This window comes from Astatotilapia calliptera, chromosome 3 (genome assembly GCF_964374335.1).
Source record: "Astatotilapia calliptera chromosome 3, fAstCal68.1, whole genome shotgun sequence".
In the NCBI taxonomy this organism is placed as follows: Eukaryota; Metazoa; Chordata; class Actinopteri; order Cichliformes; family Cichlidae; genus Astatotilapia; species Astatotilapia calliptera.
The window spans coordinates 3,947,465-3,966,257 of record NC_137424.1 but is presented as its reverse complement, the minus strand read 5'-3'; the positions used below and the strand labels follow the sequence as shown (position 1 = coordinate 3,966,257).

General features: G+C 42.2%; 1 protein-coding gene across 1 annotated transcript; it reads right to left on the bottom strand.

The window, feature by feature from the left end:
• Positions 1–1,382: 1,382 nt before the first annotated feature.
• LOC145424444 (stonustoxin subunit beta-like) lies at positions 1,383–18,452 on the bottom strand. Its single transcript, XM_080297783.1, has 3 exons — positions 14,605–18,452; positions 7,651–7,697; positions 1,383–7,502 (listed from the first exon to the last, which is right to left on the bottom strand). The coding sequence occupies exons 1-3, from the start codon at positions 14,814–14,816 to the stop codon at positions 6,973–6,975; spliced, it is 789 nt and encodes a 262-aa protein (XP_080153909.1). The 5' UTR covers positions 14,817–18,452; the 3' UTR covers positions 1,383–6,972.
• Between the last annotated feature and the right edge of the window lie 341 nt (positions 18,453–18,793).

Sequence of the window (18,793 nt, the reverse complement as noted above, 5' to 3'; positions counted from 1 at the left end):
CATATGACAGATTCAGCTTTCTGTGTGCAAATGTGTCTGTGTCGACCTTTCAAATGCTGTTGAATCCAAAACATCAGCGGCTCCTCGGCTGCTCACTTCATGCACTTCTGTCTGTGTGACAGTCCAATGACATCACAGCTGTTTCCAGCCCCAGTGTCTCAGGACTGGACACCTTTAAACATGTCGAGGATCAAACAGCGTCCAGCTAAACACACATGAAACTATCAGAGCTGACAATCATTCCAATAACATCTAATGGTTCATGTATGTAGACACAGGACTACAAGGAAATGGCTCTCAGCATCTGGCTGTGGGAACACATGAGTCCCTGTTTGTGTTCAGATTGTGTGCATGTTTTAGACGTGTGTCACATGTAGAAACACAACAATCCCACAATGACACACAGATGTGTTTGACACAGCTGTGCAGCTGTAAGTTGTTTCTAATGATTCATTGAAGCTCTTCTAACATTCTGGAGACGATCAGTACATGAATCTGTTCAACACGACAACAATTTGACTTCAGTGTGAACGTTTGCATTAAATAACCTTCTTCATCCAGCTGACAGCATCTTCATCCTATGATGTGAACAGTTCCTCCTGTTGATGACAAACCTCTGACAGGATCTGCTTGAGGAGCTTTTTCATGTGCAGCTCTCTGAGCTCAGGGCTGAGCTGCTGTTTCATCTTTAAGAGCTGCTGCCTCCTCGCCGGACTTGTTCTCCTCTTCTTCTCCTAATGACACCATTTCTGCTTCATATTAAATTCAATAAAGATGCTGACATGTATCTGTAGCAACAACATCATTGAATCTAGAACAACTGGAGCCAAACCAGTGGCTCTGCTGGGATCACTGGTGAGCCAACACTTCCTTGTTGATGCAGATTTCAGGGCTTCCTTTTGCTCCTCCGTTATAACTGTTCTCTCTTCTCAACACATGATGACACAAAGGAATCAGCAGTGACAAAGATGATGCTGAAGAGAAGCACACACTTCACACATATAACAGAGCAGTGCAGTTACACACACCTCTGCTCGACATCAGGCCTCAAACAAAGACACAAAACACTAACTTGACTCTAAACAGAAGAAACGAGCAGCTGTTTCTGTTCTGTGCTTATTTATATTTGACACACATGCTTCTCTTTGTGCAAACACACATCGCACTATAAGGGTAACCTCGCACACAATGATTGGACAGCACAGTGATGATGCTGGGAGATCCTATACGCAGCAACACAGAAACACTGAGAACTTTAAACAATGATGGAAAGTGTTATAAATGACTTGTTGGCCTCTGATCTGTCACAAACAGCTGAAACGTGTCTCTCATGAGTCACATGAAGGTTTTTGACAGAAAGGACAAAAAGTAGCTGCAGTCAGTTTGTGTCATTTTTATATTTATTCATCTGGGAGAAAAATCTGAGGGACATTAAAATGTGTTTTCAACAGAGACAAGAACATGAATATAACAGAACAGGTAAATGAACATGTTTCAAGTAAACAGCTGGACTGATCAGGTCCAAACACAGAGTGATAAACTTGTCAAACAGCTGTCATATCTTTATATAGAAGCTCTTTATAAATGCTGCTCACTGCAGTCTGTTTACTAATAATGTCAAAGTGTTAGAAACACAGAAACATCAGAATGGTCTTTGTTCACAGAAACCTGTCTGGGATCCTTTGTTGTTCTTTTGATGCAGAGTTACATTATAAATATAAAGAGTTATTTCAGAGTCTCATCAGTTTTCCTGCATGTCTTTATTTAACACATCAGCAGGGCTGAAGCTCTCATGTTAAACACACACTGATCTATGGACACGTTCATGTGTTTCTAACAGAACCAGGCTGTTATCAGCCTGCACTAACATTATGTCACACACACTGAATGTAACAGTGACAGTTTACATCATCACACAATCAGCTGTGATTGTTTCACTGTCATCAAACGAGTCAACAGGAAGTAGAATCAATAGAAACCAATCATTTACTGACAGCATGTCTGATGGAAATAAGTGCAGATTATGTATGAAGTCTAACTGCACACAGTAACTGTGTTACAATAAGGACTTAACAGCGCCCTCTGCTGGAGTGTTTCAGTACTGTGTGGTGCACCCCACCCTCACTCTACACCTGAGCCACAGACCACACCCTCCACCTCAATATACACCACAGTTTTCTCTGCTGTGGAAATGAGATCAGGAGGAAATCATCATTATTATTATTTAATAAACGCTCACATTAATGTGGGCTTATTTGTTTCATATTAGAAACATTAGTTGAGTGTTTTTAGTATAAAATGGTCAAAGTCCCTCTTTTTGCTCCTCCCCTCACCTGTGGATGGACGCTGCTGTTACCGTGGTGACAGCTTGGATGTGTTTCAGTCCTGCCTGGTTATCACTGCAGGAATCTTTCATATTTATTACAGGTAATAACTCTGATTTTTCTGTGTATTATGAACCAAATGTATCCTGATACTCACAGAGATGGATGAGCAGAGGTCACATGATGAAAGAACAAACATGGAGTCTTTGATTTATTTAGATATTTATTGATGAATGCAAACAAACCTGACACTGAACCATCGTCCAGCAGAACAAACCTGATCACATGACCTGCTGACCCAAACAGTGCAAAGCTCCATGGCAACAACAACAAACAGCCTCACATATGTTAACAGAGGCTGTTAGAAGCACAGAGTCTTTACAGTCTTTCTCCTGTTTGGACACAGATCTCTGCACATCTTCATCACAGTTACTCACAGACGTGCAGAGTGTGTGGATATCAAAGCTAAGTTTCCACCATGTTTGTAGTCTGTACTGGGACTCATGGAGCATCTCTCTATGAGCACTCAGTGCTTTAAACAGTGAGTCCCAGTTTAACCAGCAGCCTTCACACCACACATCACACAGACATGGAAACTTCAAACCTCAGACTGAAGACACCATCAGAAATAAACAGATTGTGATGAAGATGAAGAACTGGACCAGTTTGCTGTGGTTTCTTCTGTTCCTGTCAGAAATAAGAGTCTGGCAGCACTTTGCTCTCCTTCCACATGTTTAAGGAGGAAGTGAAGAAGAGCGAGTGAGTCGTCTTCCTCTGTGGGCCCAACATCAGGCAGCAGCCACGGATTTTTAAAAACCCAGCACACTGCTTCAGAAACACTGAGTCAGGTGACCAGAGTCATGTGATCAGTGAGGTCTTCACTCAGGACGTCACTGCTTCAGGACCTGATTCAGAGGTTTATAAGGACGTGGATCATTGGTGCTGATGTTGTGTGAGAGCTGGTGAACCATGGGGAACATAAATAACAACCAGGCCATCAGCAGTTCTACCCCCAGCTCTAACACCTACATAATACACTATACATATAGTTATTGTTAAGGTTCAAATATTGAGGAAGGAGAGTACAAACAACCAGGTCCAGAAGAGCTTGGTCAAACAATTGATTTTAATGAACACAGGCGTGGGGGGACCAGCGCCGTACGCAGACAGCGCTGATCTCCGACTAATCAAAGCATAAACAGATATTTTATACCATCGGGGTTTGAATTTAATGACGCCCCTTCAACGTCACACAGATACATACATACATACGTCAAATCAAAACCACAATGACTTTTAACACAGTTTGAAAAGAACATTATCTTCATGGCAGATGTTTCCTGTCAACCTTTTGACTGCCGCTTCTCCAAAACCACAGACCATGCTCTGCAGTAAGATACCACTTCTGCACGCCCGCAGTTGCAAGCAAACATGATTAACCTCTCACCTATAACTGAATGTATCTACTATGTGTGTGTGTGTGTGTCACGACCTCACTTGGCACTCTGTGTCACCTCTCACCTACTAAAGCTCGCAGTCAAACAGAGGCCACTCTCACATGTGTCAGCAGTTTACTAAAACTATATATGTAGTATATTGAATAAATGTTTTAATCAAGAACCTCTACTAGAAGCTTAATAAAAGAATATAAAAGTATAAAAGATAATAATGAACAACCTGGTTATTCAAATAGCATCATCCAAACAGCTCCTCAGAATCAGCTGCACTTACACTCTGCTTTTAGTTTCACTTTTGCAAAAGCACGCTCTGCAAACCTGCAGTTTCCTGTCAAGACTTTGCACAGATGGACTCAGAATCAACAGAATCAGCCCATACACACTTAAGATTATAACAAGCATTCAAAAGCATTTAAGATCATAGATTCAACTCAACAGTTTAAAGTGGTTATAACTGCACCTGTAGTAAAGGCTAATTGGGTACCAAAATGTTTAAACATCTGAATGCAATATCAATGCTGTAGATTATATTATTAATGCAATGGTAATGATGATGATTATTAACAGTAGCAACAAAATAATTTCCCTGATCTCCACATTATATAGGTTATAGTATGTTATATATAAACGTAGCTGAAGCAGTTTCATTTGTAGCTTCACGCTGCACTTCACATGTTTGTCCACCAGATGGCAGCACAGAGGCCTGTGTTGGAAAGCTTTGAGTAATGAAGCGTTTTCAATCCAAGCTTCAGAAAGCTTCATGTGGTCATCAAGGAAGCAACCAGGAAATATCTGCTGTGTGTAAAAACAGCAACACAAGAATCCAGGATGAAGACAAGAAACTCAAAGCTCACAAAACAGGTGGAGCTAATTTTGTGACGTGTTTCTGTAAAAACACCACAGAAGTGAATCATCAAAGTTTCCATGTGAGCTGATGATGCTGCTGCAGAGTTTCTGTGAACCTCCTGTGACCCCGCCTCCTCATACAGAGACATCTGATTGCTCTTCAAACTGCATCACGTGGACACATGTGATTGTGTGTTGTAGTATTGATCCCAATGCTGGTATCAGTCCTGGATCAATAACCCTGGATGGATGCGTTCAGCATGGAGCCCTGAGCTGTGTTACAGACAAACATGGAAACTGACAGGTCTGTGTCATTCACAGTCTGTAACACTTCTAAACAACAGAGGCTGACCCAAGTGCCTCAGAGCCAGGCACGCTCACATCACAGCTCTCTAAATAAGCCAGTTTCAAAATAAGAGCTGAAAGCTGTGTTTGCTTGTGTTAGCTTATTATTGTGGAGACTAACATTCAGTGATCATGTGTTCAGACTCATAATGATTACTCTCAGAAATCCTGATCTTTGTATTTACTGTGTGTTGGATCAATAACTGAGATTCATGGTATCACACAGCTGTGCTGCTGCTGATGTCAGCACATCTGGAACAATACGAGGTATCTGCTACCAGACTGAGCAGGACGTGAGACCTGTGGACTGTTTAAAGCTGTCCCTCCACAGCTCACTCAGACCTGATCCACACCTCAGTGATATTCTCTGACTTCCTCAGTAGAGACAGAAACCATTCAGATCTGGGACCATCAGCTGACTGATGATGTCACACAGACTGTGTTTTTCAGGAACAGTGATTCTGATGTGAGCCTGCTAGCTGACAGCAGACCTGATGAAAGCACATGTTCACATCTGTGAGGACAGACTGGACTCTTTGACTGCACCTTGGTTCTCCTCAGAGGTCTGTACAGGAGCATGTCCACCCCCACTGAAGATCTCAGTCACTGTGAAACATAGAAAGCTGCTTGTGTGGCCTCTGCCTCACATGTAGATACAGCTACAGGTTTCTCTGTCAGTCAGACTGAAACAGTGTCCTGATGCTGCATCATTCAGCTCTGTGCCCCAGTCAGCATCACTGGGAGCTACCAGTGTTTCTGCCCTTTTCCTGTAACACTACACTCAGCACAGGCTCAGCTGGTATCCAGTGTTGGACTTTGGCTTCAGCTGCTGTGATAGATCCTCTAACATAGATCAGCTCTGCTACATGTTGTTAGATAAGTGCAGCTGCTGTCATGTCCTGATGTTTCTCTGGCTCAGCAGCTTCTCCATCAGAGGTTCACATGGAGCTGATCCAGTATCTCCAGTAACTGTGTTCTGTGCCTCACTGGTTCATCCTTCTGTCTGTGTGACGTCAGTCAGATGTTGAAGTTAAACTCTGTAATCTTCACTGTGTCACAGAGTTCAGTGAGTCCCGTTATTCACAGTATCAATCAGATCATCAGAGAACAGCTGATCAGCAATCAGTGGTGCCAACAGCGCCTCCTGTGGTGAGAGGATGCAATAATGCAATGTAGCATTTTTCCACTCAACACTTGCAGTCATGGAAACTGTCTGTTGGATCTGTGTGACGTTGCTTTCTTGGTTAGAGTTCCTCACAAATGTCCAGATGATTCTTCTAATGAGGCGTCGACCATGTTTGCAGCTCTTTGGAAGAAAACGTCGCCCTTTGCCATCCTTACTTTTCTTTGACTTCTTCAAATGCAGCTGAACTCCAGCTGGTATTTTCTTGGACTTTGCAGCTGTTTCTGGTCATCAGTTCATTCCTGCAAACCTCTGAAGCTGAACAACAATGATGCTGCATTGCTGGCTGATCCCAAAAGGTTGATTCTGTTCATCTGGACGTTTTCAGAAACGTTTGCTCACTGATCAGGTGACTTCTTCAGTCTCAGCTGACTGCAGCTTTACAAGCTTACAAACAGCACATTTGCACAATGACTGAAAGCAGCAGCACCTGATATATATGATACTAATATAATACATATACATATATAATCCATACTAATGATGAAGGAACTGAGCTCACAGTCCATTGTTCATTCAGTGAACTACTCAGTTTATTTTGGGCCTCAGAAATGCTCACTCTGTTTGTACATCACTGTCAGCAATAGACTCATTCTGCTGTGTGGACAGGAACACATGTGACATCACTTCCTGTTTGTTTGTGACTGAAGAGGAAGAAGTTTACAAGGAATCATTTAGAAGAGTTTCAAACATCAACTGATTGAATCCATGAATCTGAAAACGTGTTTGTGAGTGAAAGAGACAGACATGTACAGACTGAACTATCTGTTCAACAGTCAGAGTGTTTCTGTAACAGGAGACACTCTTTACACTCCACTCAGCACAGGGACACTGAGGAATCAGGAGACCAGACTCTAAACCCAGGATAAAGAGTTTGAGTGAATGTGGTGTTGAAGGTGTGGAGGTGGATCAGAGTGTCAGAGGAGACTCTGTAGAAGGACAGAGTGCCAGCAGGACAGTCCACATACACTGCTGCTCTGTTAGAGACAGAGGAGGAGGAGGAGGAGATGGATGTTACTCTGTTATTGTGACAGACAGACTGAGGACCATCATCAGAGCAGAACAGACTCCAGGACTGATCATTGTCTCCAAACACACAGTCACTGTCTCCTTTCCTTCTGATGCTTCTGTAACTCACTGATATATCAACGTCTCCTCTCCACTCGACCTCCCAGTAACAGCGACCAGTCAGACCATTTCTACACAGCAGCTGAGGATAAACATCAAATCTGTCTGGATGATCAGGATATGACTGAACCTCCTCCACACGTGTCACCTTCCTGTTGTTGTCAGACAGTTGGAGCTTTGTGTTCACTGTGTTTGTGTTGATTGTGAGTTGACAGGAATCTGATGGAGAGAACAAACACAATCCAGCTGCAGTTATTGATCCATCATCTGTTCATTGATTGACACTTTGATGATGACTCCTGACATGATGAAGATGGTTGAATGTGTGCTGCTTTGTTTTCATGAATCCCATTAAAAACACACTTACACTTCCTCAGACCTGGTCTCAACCATCGGACTCCAGCAGGCTCCACCCTGAAAGGAGGAGGGGGGTCAGAGCAGCACAGTCAGCATGCACACATGGACATTACATGGCTCTCACACACACACTGTTACACACTGAGCTCAAAGCTCGGCTCCACTGTTTTATTCAAAGAAATCTACATTTATTTATCAGCACATTTAAAAACAGCTTGAGCCAAAGTGCTGCACAGAGTAGAGAGAAAATAGGAAACATACACAGTAATGACTATAAAGACTGGTCAGGATTGAAAGCTACAGAGTACAAATGTGTTTCCAACCGGCTTTTAAAAATGTCCAGTGTTGGTGACGACCTGATGTGAAGGGCGACTGTTCCAGAGTTTGGCTGCAGCCATCGATAAAGCTCACCTCTGTTTTTACGTCTAGTTCTGGTCAGAAGCTGCTTATCTGCAGACCTGAGGGCTCCACTTGGATTCTTTTGTTAAAGAGAGATAAGATGGAGCCAATCCATTCACAGATTTAAAGACAACCAGATCTGGAAGTGGATTCTACCACGTACTGGTAACCAGTGGAAGAAGCTGGTGATGGGTCGTCTAGCACAGACCCACCGCTGGAACCAGACAATTGATGAGGGAGAGAACTGTGACAGCGCCGTTCCTTCACTTGACCTCAGCCGCTCTCGTCTGCTCCCTCGTAACACTGCTCTTTATTGAGCTTACATGAATATGCACAAGTTCATTATGACGTCTTACACAGGTATGAACAAAGAGTACCAGTCTGTGCATAGTGTGTGTGTGTGTGTGTGTGTGTGTGTGTGTGTGTGTGTGTGTCTGTGTGTGTGTGTGTGTGTGTGTGTGTGTTCCAGATGTGACCCTGTGACCCCAAAGCTGGTGCTAAGAGTCCAGCGGTCCCCCTAACAAAGGGCTCTTATACTTAACCAGACACAGAGCAGGTGTCCTCCTACACCAGGGGTCTCAAACTCGCGGCCCGCGGGCCAATTGCGGCCCGCAGGACGATAGTTTTTGGCCCCACCTTAATATGAAAATGTAATGTTAGTTTGATAATGTATGACACTTTACAGTGTTGTGGGCGGAGCTGAATTAACCCACCAATCAGGGTGGGATATGGATCTCAGGGGACACCAGCCGGGCTTGATGCAAGCAGGGAAACATTTCTCAATGAGTCAAAGTTCCAGCAGCGTTGCCCTGGAGTGTTTCTTTCTTTCCTGTGCCTGGCTGGCTTCCTCCTTTCTATTGGGCAAACGCCGACATTCGCCCCAGCGCGCTGCGTTCACAACACTTCAAAAAAAGTTGTTTTTTTAAGTTGCTGCCCAGCGGGACATTATACGTATATAGATTTATACACACGTCAGTGGGATTTAAAGTTATTTTTCCACAGAGAGAGATCTCATATTAACTCTCACAGTGATGCGTAGGCGGCGGGATAAAAGAAAAGTCATGAACTCAATGCAGCCCAATTTAGTCTGCAGTCACATAGCGACACCTGTTCATCGGCAACAACAGTCCCCGGTAACCCGGACTAATTATAGGGTCGCACCGTAATTTGTGGCTCCATGTTTTTATTTGCATCACTGCGTTTGCATTGCAGCAAACATGAACATTACATATATTTCAATATAATGTAAAAGCAGTCAAAACAACTAACATCAGAAACAGCTGATGTTATTTGTTATATGTCACGGTGTCATTTCCGCTTCTTTCTCCTGTAACAACAGCCCGGCGCCGTGAGCAGTCGCCTTTTTTGCGCTCGCTATCCCTGCACTTTCTACCATCTGCAAACGCCACGGTGTTCGTGTCGTCATGAAAGACATGAACATCGAGCGTAAAAACAAAGGAGACTGCTACCGGCTTTTTATCTGCCGATCGCCGTGCTACGGTTGCAAGAAAAAGAAGCAGAAATGACGTTCTCTACGCGTTGAGACGTTCCCCGTCCGTCGGCTAAACGCTTGATTGAAACTTCAATGCGACAGTGACACCAAGTAGAATTATAAATGTCACATAGCCCCAAACATGTCTTTTTCAAAGCCTGCGGTGAAGAGAAAGGTTGGTGATGAGCACCGACAATTTCAGGAAAAGTGGGAAATGCAATATTTCTTTGTTGAGCACAGGGGCACCCCGACCTGTCTTATTTGCACAGAGAAAGTTGCGCTGCACAAGGAATACAATTTGAAACGTCATTACACAACTAGACATGCTGAGCTGGATGCAAAATACCAGGGAGACGAGAGAGCGAACCGGGTTGCCAGTCTTAAAACAGATCTACTGAGGCAGCAAGATTTCTCCAAGAAAGCAACCAAAGAGAATAATGCAGCAGTCGGAGCCACGTGGTTAGTGAGATGATTGCTAAAGCAGGGAAGCCATTCACAGAAGGTGCATTTGTCTAAAAGTGCATATTGCAGGCTGCAAATATAGTCTGTCCGGGAAAGAAAGGTCAGTTTAGCAACATCAGCCTTTCTGCCAACACCGCAGCAGATCGCATTTCTGACCTGTCAAGTGACATTTATGACCAACTGTGTGAGAAAGCCAAATGTTTCAGTGTATACTCAGTCGCTCTTGATGAGACCACAGACATCACCGACACTGCCCAGCTCCCAATGTATGTCCGTGGTGTTGATGACAGTTTTGAAGTGATGGAGGAGCTGCTCACAGTAATTCCAATGCATGGCCAGACCACCGCTCAGCAGATATTTACAAGCTGTGTGATGCCATTGAGAATGTTGGTTTGCCATGGAAGAGGTTTGTTGGAATAACAACAGATGGAGCGCCATCAATGACAGGGAGGAAAAATGGACTGGTGGCACAAAACAAACTGGAAGAGGAAGGCGTGGAGGAGGCCATTGCTCTGCACTGCATCATCCATCAGCAGGTCCTTTGCAGCAAATGCCTGAAGTTTGACAATGTGATGTTTATTGTTGTGAAATGCATCAACCAAATCAGATCCAGGGGCTTAAAGCACCGAAGGTTCTGAGCTTTTTTAGAGGAAATGGAGTCAGAATATGGGGATGTGCTCGACTTCACTGAGGTACGTTGGCTCAGCAGGGGAAATGTATTAAAGAGACTTTTTGAGTTGAGAGCAGAAGTGAAGCCTTCATGGAGAAGGATGGAGTTAGTGTTCCTGTGCTAACTGATCCCAAATGGCTCATGGACTCAGCTTTTCTTGTTGATATGACACATGAGCTTAATGTACTGAACAAGACGTTACAAGGCCAGGGGCAACTTGTCAGTGCTGCCTATGACAACGTGAGAGCATTCTCCACAAAACTGGCGCTCTGGAAAGCTCAGCTCTCTCAGACAAACCTTTGCCATTTCCCAGCATGCAAGGCACTCGTGGATGCAGGCACACCATTCAGTGCTGACGAGTATGTTGATGTCATTTTGAGGCTACAGGAGGAATTTGATCACAGATTTGCTGACTTCAAGACACACAGAGCCACCTTTCACATTTTTGCGGACCCCTTCTCCTTTGATGTGCAAGATGCCCCTTCTGTGCTTCAAATGGAGCTCATTGAGCTGCAGTGCAACTCTGAACTCAAAGCAAAGTTCAGGGAGGTGAGTGGAAAAGCAGACAAGCTTGGACAATTTTTGAGAGACTTGAGCCCTAGTTTCCCTCGGCTTTCCCGAATGTTCAAGCGGACCATGTGCCTTTTTGGTAGCACATACTTGTGCCAAAAGCTCTTCTCCACTTTGAACTTCAATAAGTCCAAGTACAGGTCCAGACTTACGGATGATCATCTTCAAGACATACTGAGGGTCGCAACTGCTTCCTCCCTCAGGCCAAATCTGGCTCGGCTATGCGAGAGGAAACGCTGCCAGGTCTCTAGCAGCAAGGAGTAGGCAAGAGAAGCCATGTTCAGAAGAACAGTTCATTTTCTACAGTGTTCCATTCATGTTCAGAAGAAGGTTATAGAACTGTTAATACAGACATTTCAATCTAAACACAGCAGATATAGAAGACTGAAAGATACAAACAAGTTCACTGACTAAAAATATCTTATTATTATTTTATTTATGTATTACAGATTGATTTATTTTCTTATTAATTCTTAATTTGTTTATTCATTTTTCATATTTTGTGTTAAAAAATAAAAATAAAGAGATTTGAGAAGATTGGAATTTTTTAACCATGCCTTTCTTGTGGAAAACCTAATGCGGCCCAGCCTCACCCAGACTCTGCCTGCAGCGGCCCCCAGCTAAATTGAGTTTGAGACCCCTGTCCTACACCATAAATCAGTAAGAGAGGGTACGACCTCTCTCACGGCCCCAAGTGGTGTGTGCATGCCAGAGCACTCTGGAAGGCACACAGAGTCTTTACAGACTACTAAGGATCGAACCTCTATCATTATGCAATCGATTATACAACTCTAAGCATATATGAGTAAATATTTCTAAGCATAAATGACAGTCAACAATATAAACCTTACAGCTGGTTGTAATAACAGAATTCATTTGTTTCTCAAACGAGAAAGAGCTATCGAGAAACACTCCTAAATCTTTAGTTCTTAACTTTTCCAGTGGGCCAAGGTCAACATTATCTGCTAATGCTAAATAGGCTGCCGTTATTAACTAATGCTAATTTGACATGAATTAGCATTATGCACTAATGCTAACACTTACTTTTTTTAACAATGTGAGTAGCTAATGCTAACACTATTTCCCTTAACTTTATAACAATGTGAACGGCTAATGCTAACACTCTTTTTCCTAGCATTATAACATCTGAGCTGCTAATGCTAAGTAGGCTGCCATTAGCACCTACGTCTAATTTAAGGCAAATACGCATTAGAACCTAATGCTCATATCGTTTTCCTTTGCTTTATAACAATGTGAGCAGCTACTGCTAAATAGCATTAGCTAATAACAGCAGTCTAATTTAATGCAAGTTAGCCTCATTTGCATTACAACGATGTGAGGAGTTAACGCTAAGTATGCTGCCATTAGTGGCTAATTCTAATTAGGGGTGAATAAATATTACCAGCTAATGCTAATATCGTATTCTCTTCCCTTTTAACAATGTGAGCAGCTAATGCTAGGTAGGCTGATGCTAGCAGCTAATGCTAAAGCTAATTTAATGTGAATTAGCATCACATTAGTGAGGAGTTAATGCTAAGTAGACTGCCATTATTAGGTAATGCTAATTATTATGTGTGTTAGCATTATTCGCTGCTGCTAGCAATGTTTTATCTTACCTTTTAACAATATCAGCAGCTAATGCTAACACTACTTTAATTTCAGTTAAACCTACTTAGCATTAATTAACTTCATTTAGCATTAAGAAGTTTTTGCTATAGGCTACCATTAGTGGCTAATGCTAATTTTAGGTAAATAGAACTTGGCAGCTAATGCTAATACCATATTTTCTTGCCTTATAACAATGTGACCAGCTAATGCTAAGCAGGTGCCATTATTAGCTAATACTAATTTGAGATGAATTAGCATTATCCGCTTATGCTAACAATGTTTTTTCTTACTTTTTAACAATACGCCATTAGTGGCTAATTCTAATTTTAGATGAAAAAGGATTAACAGCTAATGCTCATACTGTTTGCTTTGTAAGAATGACAGCAGCTAATGATATGAAGTCTACCGTTATTAACTAATGCTAATTTGATGAGAATTAGCATTATCCGATAATGGTAACTCTTTTCCCCTGCATTATAACAATGTCAGGAGTTAATGCTAAGTAGACTGCCATTAGGGGCTAACTCTAATTAGGGGTGAATAATTATTAGCAGCTAATACTAATACCGTTTTCTCTTTTTCCTTATAACAACTTGAGCAGCTAATGCTAATTTGATGCGAATTAGCATTATATTAGTGAGCAGTTAATGCTAAGTAGGCTGCCATTATTAACTAATACTACGTTGACGTGAATTAGCATTATGCGCTACTGCTAATACTGTTTTCTCTTACTTATTAAAAATGATAGTAGCTAATACTAATACTCTTTTCCGTTGGGTAACAACAAAGTGAGGAATTAATGCTAAGTTGGCTGCTTTTAGCGGCTTATTCTAATTAGGGTTGAATAATTATTAGCAGCAAATGCTAATACCGTTTTCTCTTTCCTTATAACAATATGAGCAGTTAATGCTAATTTGATGTAAATTAGCATTATATTAGTGAGGAGTTAATGCTAAGTAGGCTGCCATTAGCAGCTAAAGGTAATTTGAGGTGAATAAGCACTAGTAGCTAATGCCAATACCCTTTTCTCTTGTGTTATAATGATGTGAAACGTTAATATTGTTCTCAAACAACAGAATGAGAATGAAATATTGATTCTAACAGGGCCCATAAACAGCATTAGCTTAGCAGCATTAGCTTATCAGAGTCTCCATCATGGTCACACAAATCCTTAGCGGAGCAAAGTGGCCTACTTAGCAATAGCTGCTGTAGAAAGCAAAGGGAAAACAGTATTAGCATTAGCTGCTAAATGTGCACTTGAGAACAAATCTATTGTGAATTCAGCCGTGAATGTAGTGTTTCCAGTAAGCTTCCATTTCCAAATGTTAGCTGCTCCTGTCTGCCTCTTTGTCACACACACAGACTGAAATGATTCACAGCCTTGTTTCATCCTTCTGTCAGTGTCACTGACTGTCACTGTGACTGTGGACATACAGCATGGGAAACACACACATGGCTGATACTTGTATCTAAAGTTACAAAATGTTGTCTCTGTCCAAATATTACCTAACTGTAAGTCTAGTTTTAATGAAACTCTCAACATGACTTATCAGTTATCATTAATGTTCCTGCAAACAGACTCCTTGAAGACCCCCTACATAAATATCCATGTACTATCCAGCTAGACTAGTGTGTCTGTCCCTGAAAATATTCCTGCATGTGTGATTGTTCATGTCTCATCTGCAGGAAACAAACAGGAAGTGAGTGAAAGACACAGGAAATGATTCCAGCTCTTCCTCCTATATCAGACATTCTCTCCATACCTGAGAGTGTCCAGTCTCCAGCCTGGATCCTTCAGTCCAGCCGACAGAAGCTTCATTCCTGAGGGACCTGGATGATTGTAGCTCAGGTCCAGCTCTCTCAGATGGGAGGGGTTGGAGGTCAGAGCTGAGGCCAGAGAAGTACAGCCTTCCTCTGTGATCAGACAGCCTGACAGACTGCAGACACACAAAACAACAATCCATCTGTTATCCATCTCTATAGCAGCATAACTAAGTGATGGTTCAGGGTCACCTGATCCAGCTCTAACTATAAGTTTTATCAAAAAGGAAAGTTTGAAGCTGATCGTCAAAGTAGAGAGGGTGTCTGTCTCCTGAACTCAAACTGGGAGCTGCTTCCACACCCAGTCCAACATAGCCAGGCTTTCTTTGCTGCTTTGACAAAACCTCAAATCCCAGTCAGAGATGGTGAGCATCATCACAGTGATGATCATTTCTCTGTTAACCCAGGCTTTCTGCTTCAGGATCTGTGCACGCTCACAGAACAAGGAGACCTTTAAACATCATTTCACTAAATGGATGGACTGAGCTCAGCCTACAGATGAACTGGATAAATAAAGATTTGACCTCAGTGTGCTCAGTGTTCCTGTCTATTCCTAACATATTCCTAACATGATAGCTGCACTTTAGAGCTCTAAAACTGGAACTGACACATATTTAAACTCCACATGTTACTCAGTACATTCAGTTCTGACACTCGCCCACAGTCCAACAAAGGAAACATGGAGATCACATCAGTTTGTCACCAAAGTCTAATTATTCCAGAGGGCAGTGTTGATACAACTAAAGTTATTTTTAAGCAAAGTTGAGTTTTTTATTGTCGCAGTACTTCATGTCTGAAGTATCACTTAAATGCATTACACGCTGTTGATGGCAGCAAACAAACCACCCAAACAAACAGAGGTGGGAGGCTTGGGCAGACTACGTAGGATCAGCTTGTGGGAGGAGTCAGGATAAAACCAAAGAAAGACAAGCTAACAAACACCACAGTGAAGTGAGTAGCTACAAACTGCAGGCCGATTAGTGTTGTTGAAGAAGTCGGTCTGAGGAACGTTCTTAGGATCAACAAATGACGGCATGTATGAGCCTCCCTCAAGACACACCATCACAAGAAGAACACATGAGCTGTAGAAAAAGGAGAGACTATGAAAGCCACGGCGTTACAACGTGCACCAGCTGTTGGTCTCTCTGGAGACTACTGGGCGTGGCTGGGTAACCATGGTTACTTGGGAGTTACAGTACATGATATTAATGAAGAGTGGGAGCTGCGTTCTATAGCAAACAATTTGTTATGAGGTAATCAGCTGATCTTAGTTTAACCGGAAGCCCTTCACAATAATTGCAAAGCCTTTATTTTGTACAACTACCATCAGTTCGTCTGTACTGATGGTAACTTAAAGTCACACTAATGTCGTTTAGTTTCTATAGTTTATGTAGTGGAAGTATACTACAGTACCCTGATCACTGATAGGACAGATTTATGTAGATATACACCTTTGTGTTTAACATTACTGCATTATAGTACTGTGATCTTTGTCCTTATATATGGCTATATTAGCTATACTGATGTACGTACATATAACTGGATATGTAACTTATCTATTCATCTTATTTGTCATGTATTTGTATTGTGTACTTCCTTTTTGTAAGAAACCACACACATGATCACAGCCGCAAGAATCAATCAGTGAAAGAATAAAGTGTCTCAAACCAAACCTTAAGCTCTTTATTCCACATGCTGGGATCATTTGGCCTTCAGTGGTGTTCTGGCTGACACACCGGAGTGACCAGAGTGCTAAAGAGTGAATCGGACACACCAGTGTCATCTCTGATATCTCCACTACATTTAATCGTCCTTCAGCTTGTGGCTGCCGTTAGCTGGTCTGCTAGTTAGCTGATTTGCTATTTAGCCGGTGTGCTAGTTAGCTGGTGTGCTAGTTAGCCGGTTCGCTAGTCAGCTGGTGTGCTGACCAGCGAACCAGTAGGTTACAAGATGAGCTTGTCTGTCTGATGAGCCAGCTCTCTCTGTCTTGGTCATTTTGTCCTTGGGCAAAACCTAACCTACCACTACAACTGTAGCTTACCTCCACCAGTGTGTGAATGTGAGAGTGAATGAATACAGGGAGTGCAGAATTATTAGGCAAATGAGTATTTTGTCCACATCATCCTCTTCATGCATGTTGTCTTACTCCAAGCTGTATAGGCTCGAAAGCCTACTACCAATTAAGCATATTAGGTGATGTGCATCTCTGTAATGAGAAGGGGTGTGGTCTAATGACATCAACACCCTATATCAGGTGTGCATAATTATTAGGTAACGTCCTTTCCTTTGGCAAAATGGGTCAAAAGAAGGACTTGACAGGCTCAGAAAAGTCAAAAATAGTGAGATATCTTGCAGAGGGATGCAGCAGTCTCAAAATTGCAAAGCTTCTGAAGCGTGATCATCGAACAATCAAGCGTTTCATTCAAAATAGTCAACAGGGTCGCAAGAAGCGTGTGGAAAAACCAAGGCACAAAATAACTGCCCATGAACTGAGAAAAGTCAAGCGTGCAGCTGCCAAGATGCCACTTGCCACCAGTTTGGCCATATTTTGGAGCTGCAACATCACTGGAGTGCCCAAGAGCACAAGGTGTGCAATACTCAGAGACATGGCCAAGGTAAGAAAGGCTGAAAGACGACCACCACTGAACAAGACACACAAGCTGAAACGTCAAGACTGGGCCAAGAAATATCTCAAGACTGGTTTTTCTAAGGTTTTATGGACTGATGAAATGAGAGTGAGTCTTGATGGGCCAGATGGATGGGCCCGTGGCTGGATTGGTAAAGGGCAGAGAGCTCCAGTCCCACTCAGACGCCAGCAAGGTGGAGGTGGAGTACTGGTTTGGGCTGGTATCATCAAAGATGAGCTTGTGGGGCCTTTTCGGGTTGAGGATGGAGTCAAGCTCAACTCCCAGTCCTACTGCCAGTTTCTGGAAGACACCTTCTTCAAGCAGTGGTACAGGAAGAAGTCTGCATCCTTCAAGAAAAACATGATTTTCATGCAGGACAATGCTCCATCACACGCGTCCAAGTACTCCACAGCGTGGCTGGCAAGAAAGGGTATAAAAGAAGAAAAACTAATGACATGGCCTCCTTGTTCACCTGATCTGAACCCCATTGAGAACCTGTGGTCCATCATCAAATGTGAGATTTACAAGGAGGGAAAACAGTACACCTCTCTGAACAGTGTCTGGGAGGCTGTGGTTGCTGCTGCACGCAATGTTGATGGTGAACAGATCAAAACATTGACAGGATCCATGGATGGCAGGCTTTTGAGTGTCCTTGCAAAGAAAGGTGGCTATATTGGTCGCTGATTTGTTTTTGTTTTGTTTTTGAATGTCAGAAATGTATATTTGTGAATGTGGAGATGTTATATTGGTGTCACTGGTAAAAATAAATAAATGAAATGGGTATATATTTGTTTTTTGTTAAGTTGCCTAATAATTCTGCACAGTAATAGTCACCTGCACACACAGATATCCCCCTAAAATAGCTACAACTAAAAACAAACTAAAAACTACTTCCAAAAACATTCAGCTTTGATATTAATGAGTTTTTTGGGTTCATTGAGAACATGGTTGTTGTTCAATAATAAAATTATTCCTCAAAAATACAACTTGCCTAATAATTCTGCACTCCCTGTAGTGGGATTGTAAAGGGTCTTTGAGGGTCTCGAAAAGCGCTATATAAATGCAATCCATTATTATTATTAAGAGCATCTTTAGGCCTGACTGTGCTCATCCTTCCTCCAACCTCTCCTTACCAAAGATAACAACTACATCAGTATTAGCTCAATAACAATTTCTGCAATTCAATTGTGGACATTCATTTTTAAACCTTGTGTTAAACGATAAAACCTCAAAGTCTGAGCATTATTCTTTGTGCAAACAGCTCTTGCAGGTTCCCCCGGACTTAGGTTATTTTTATTATTTAATTACTTTCCTTTAAGCAGCTGTTCAGGCTACTAAACTCATCCCAGAAATAACAAGTGACACCATTAATAGTAGAGGTGGGAATCACCATACAACTCGCGATACGATATTATCACAATACTTAACGCACGATACGATATTATTGCGATTTTTTAAAATATTTTGCGATATTTAAATTCTGCACATAAAGGTAAACTTTATC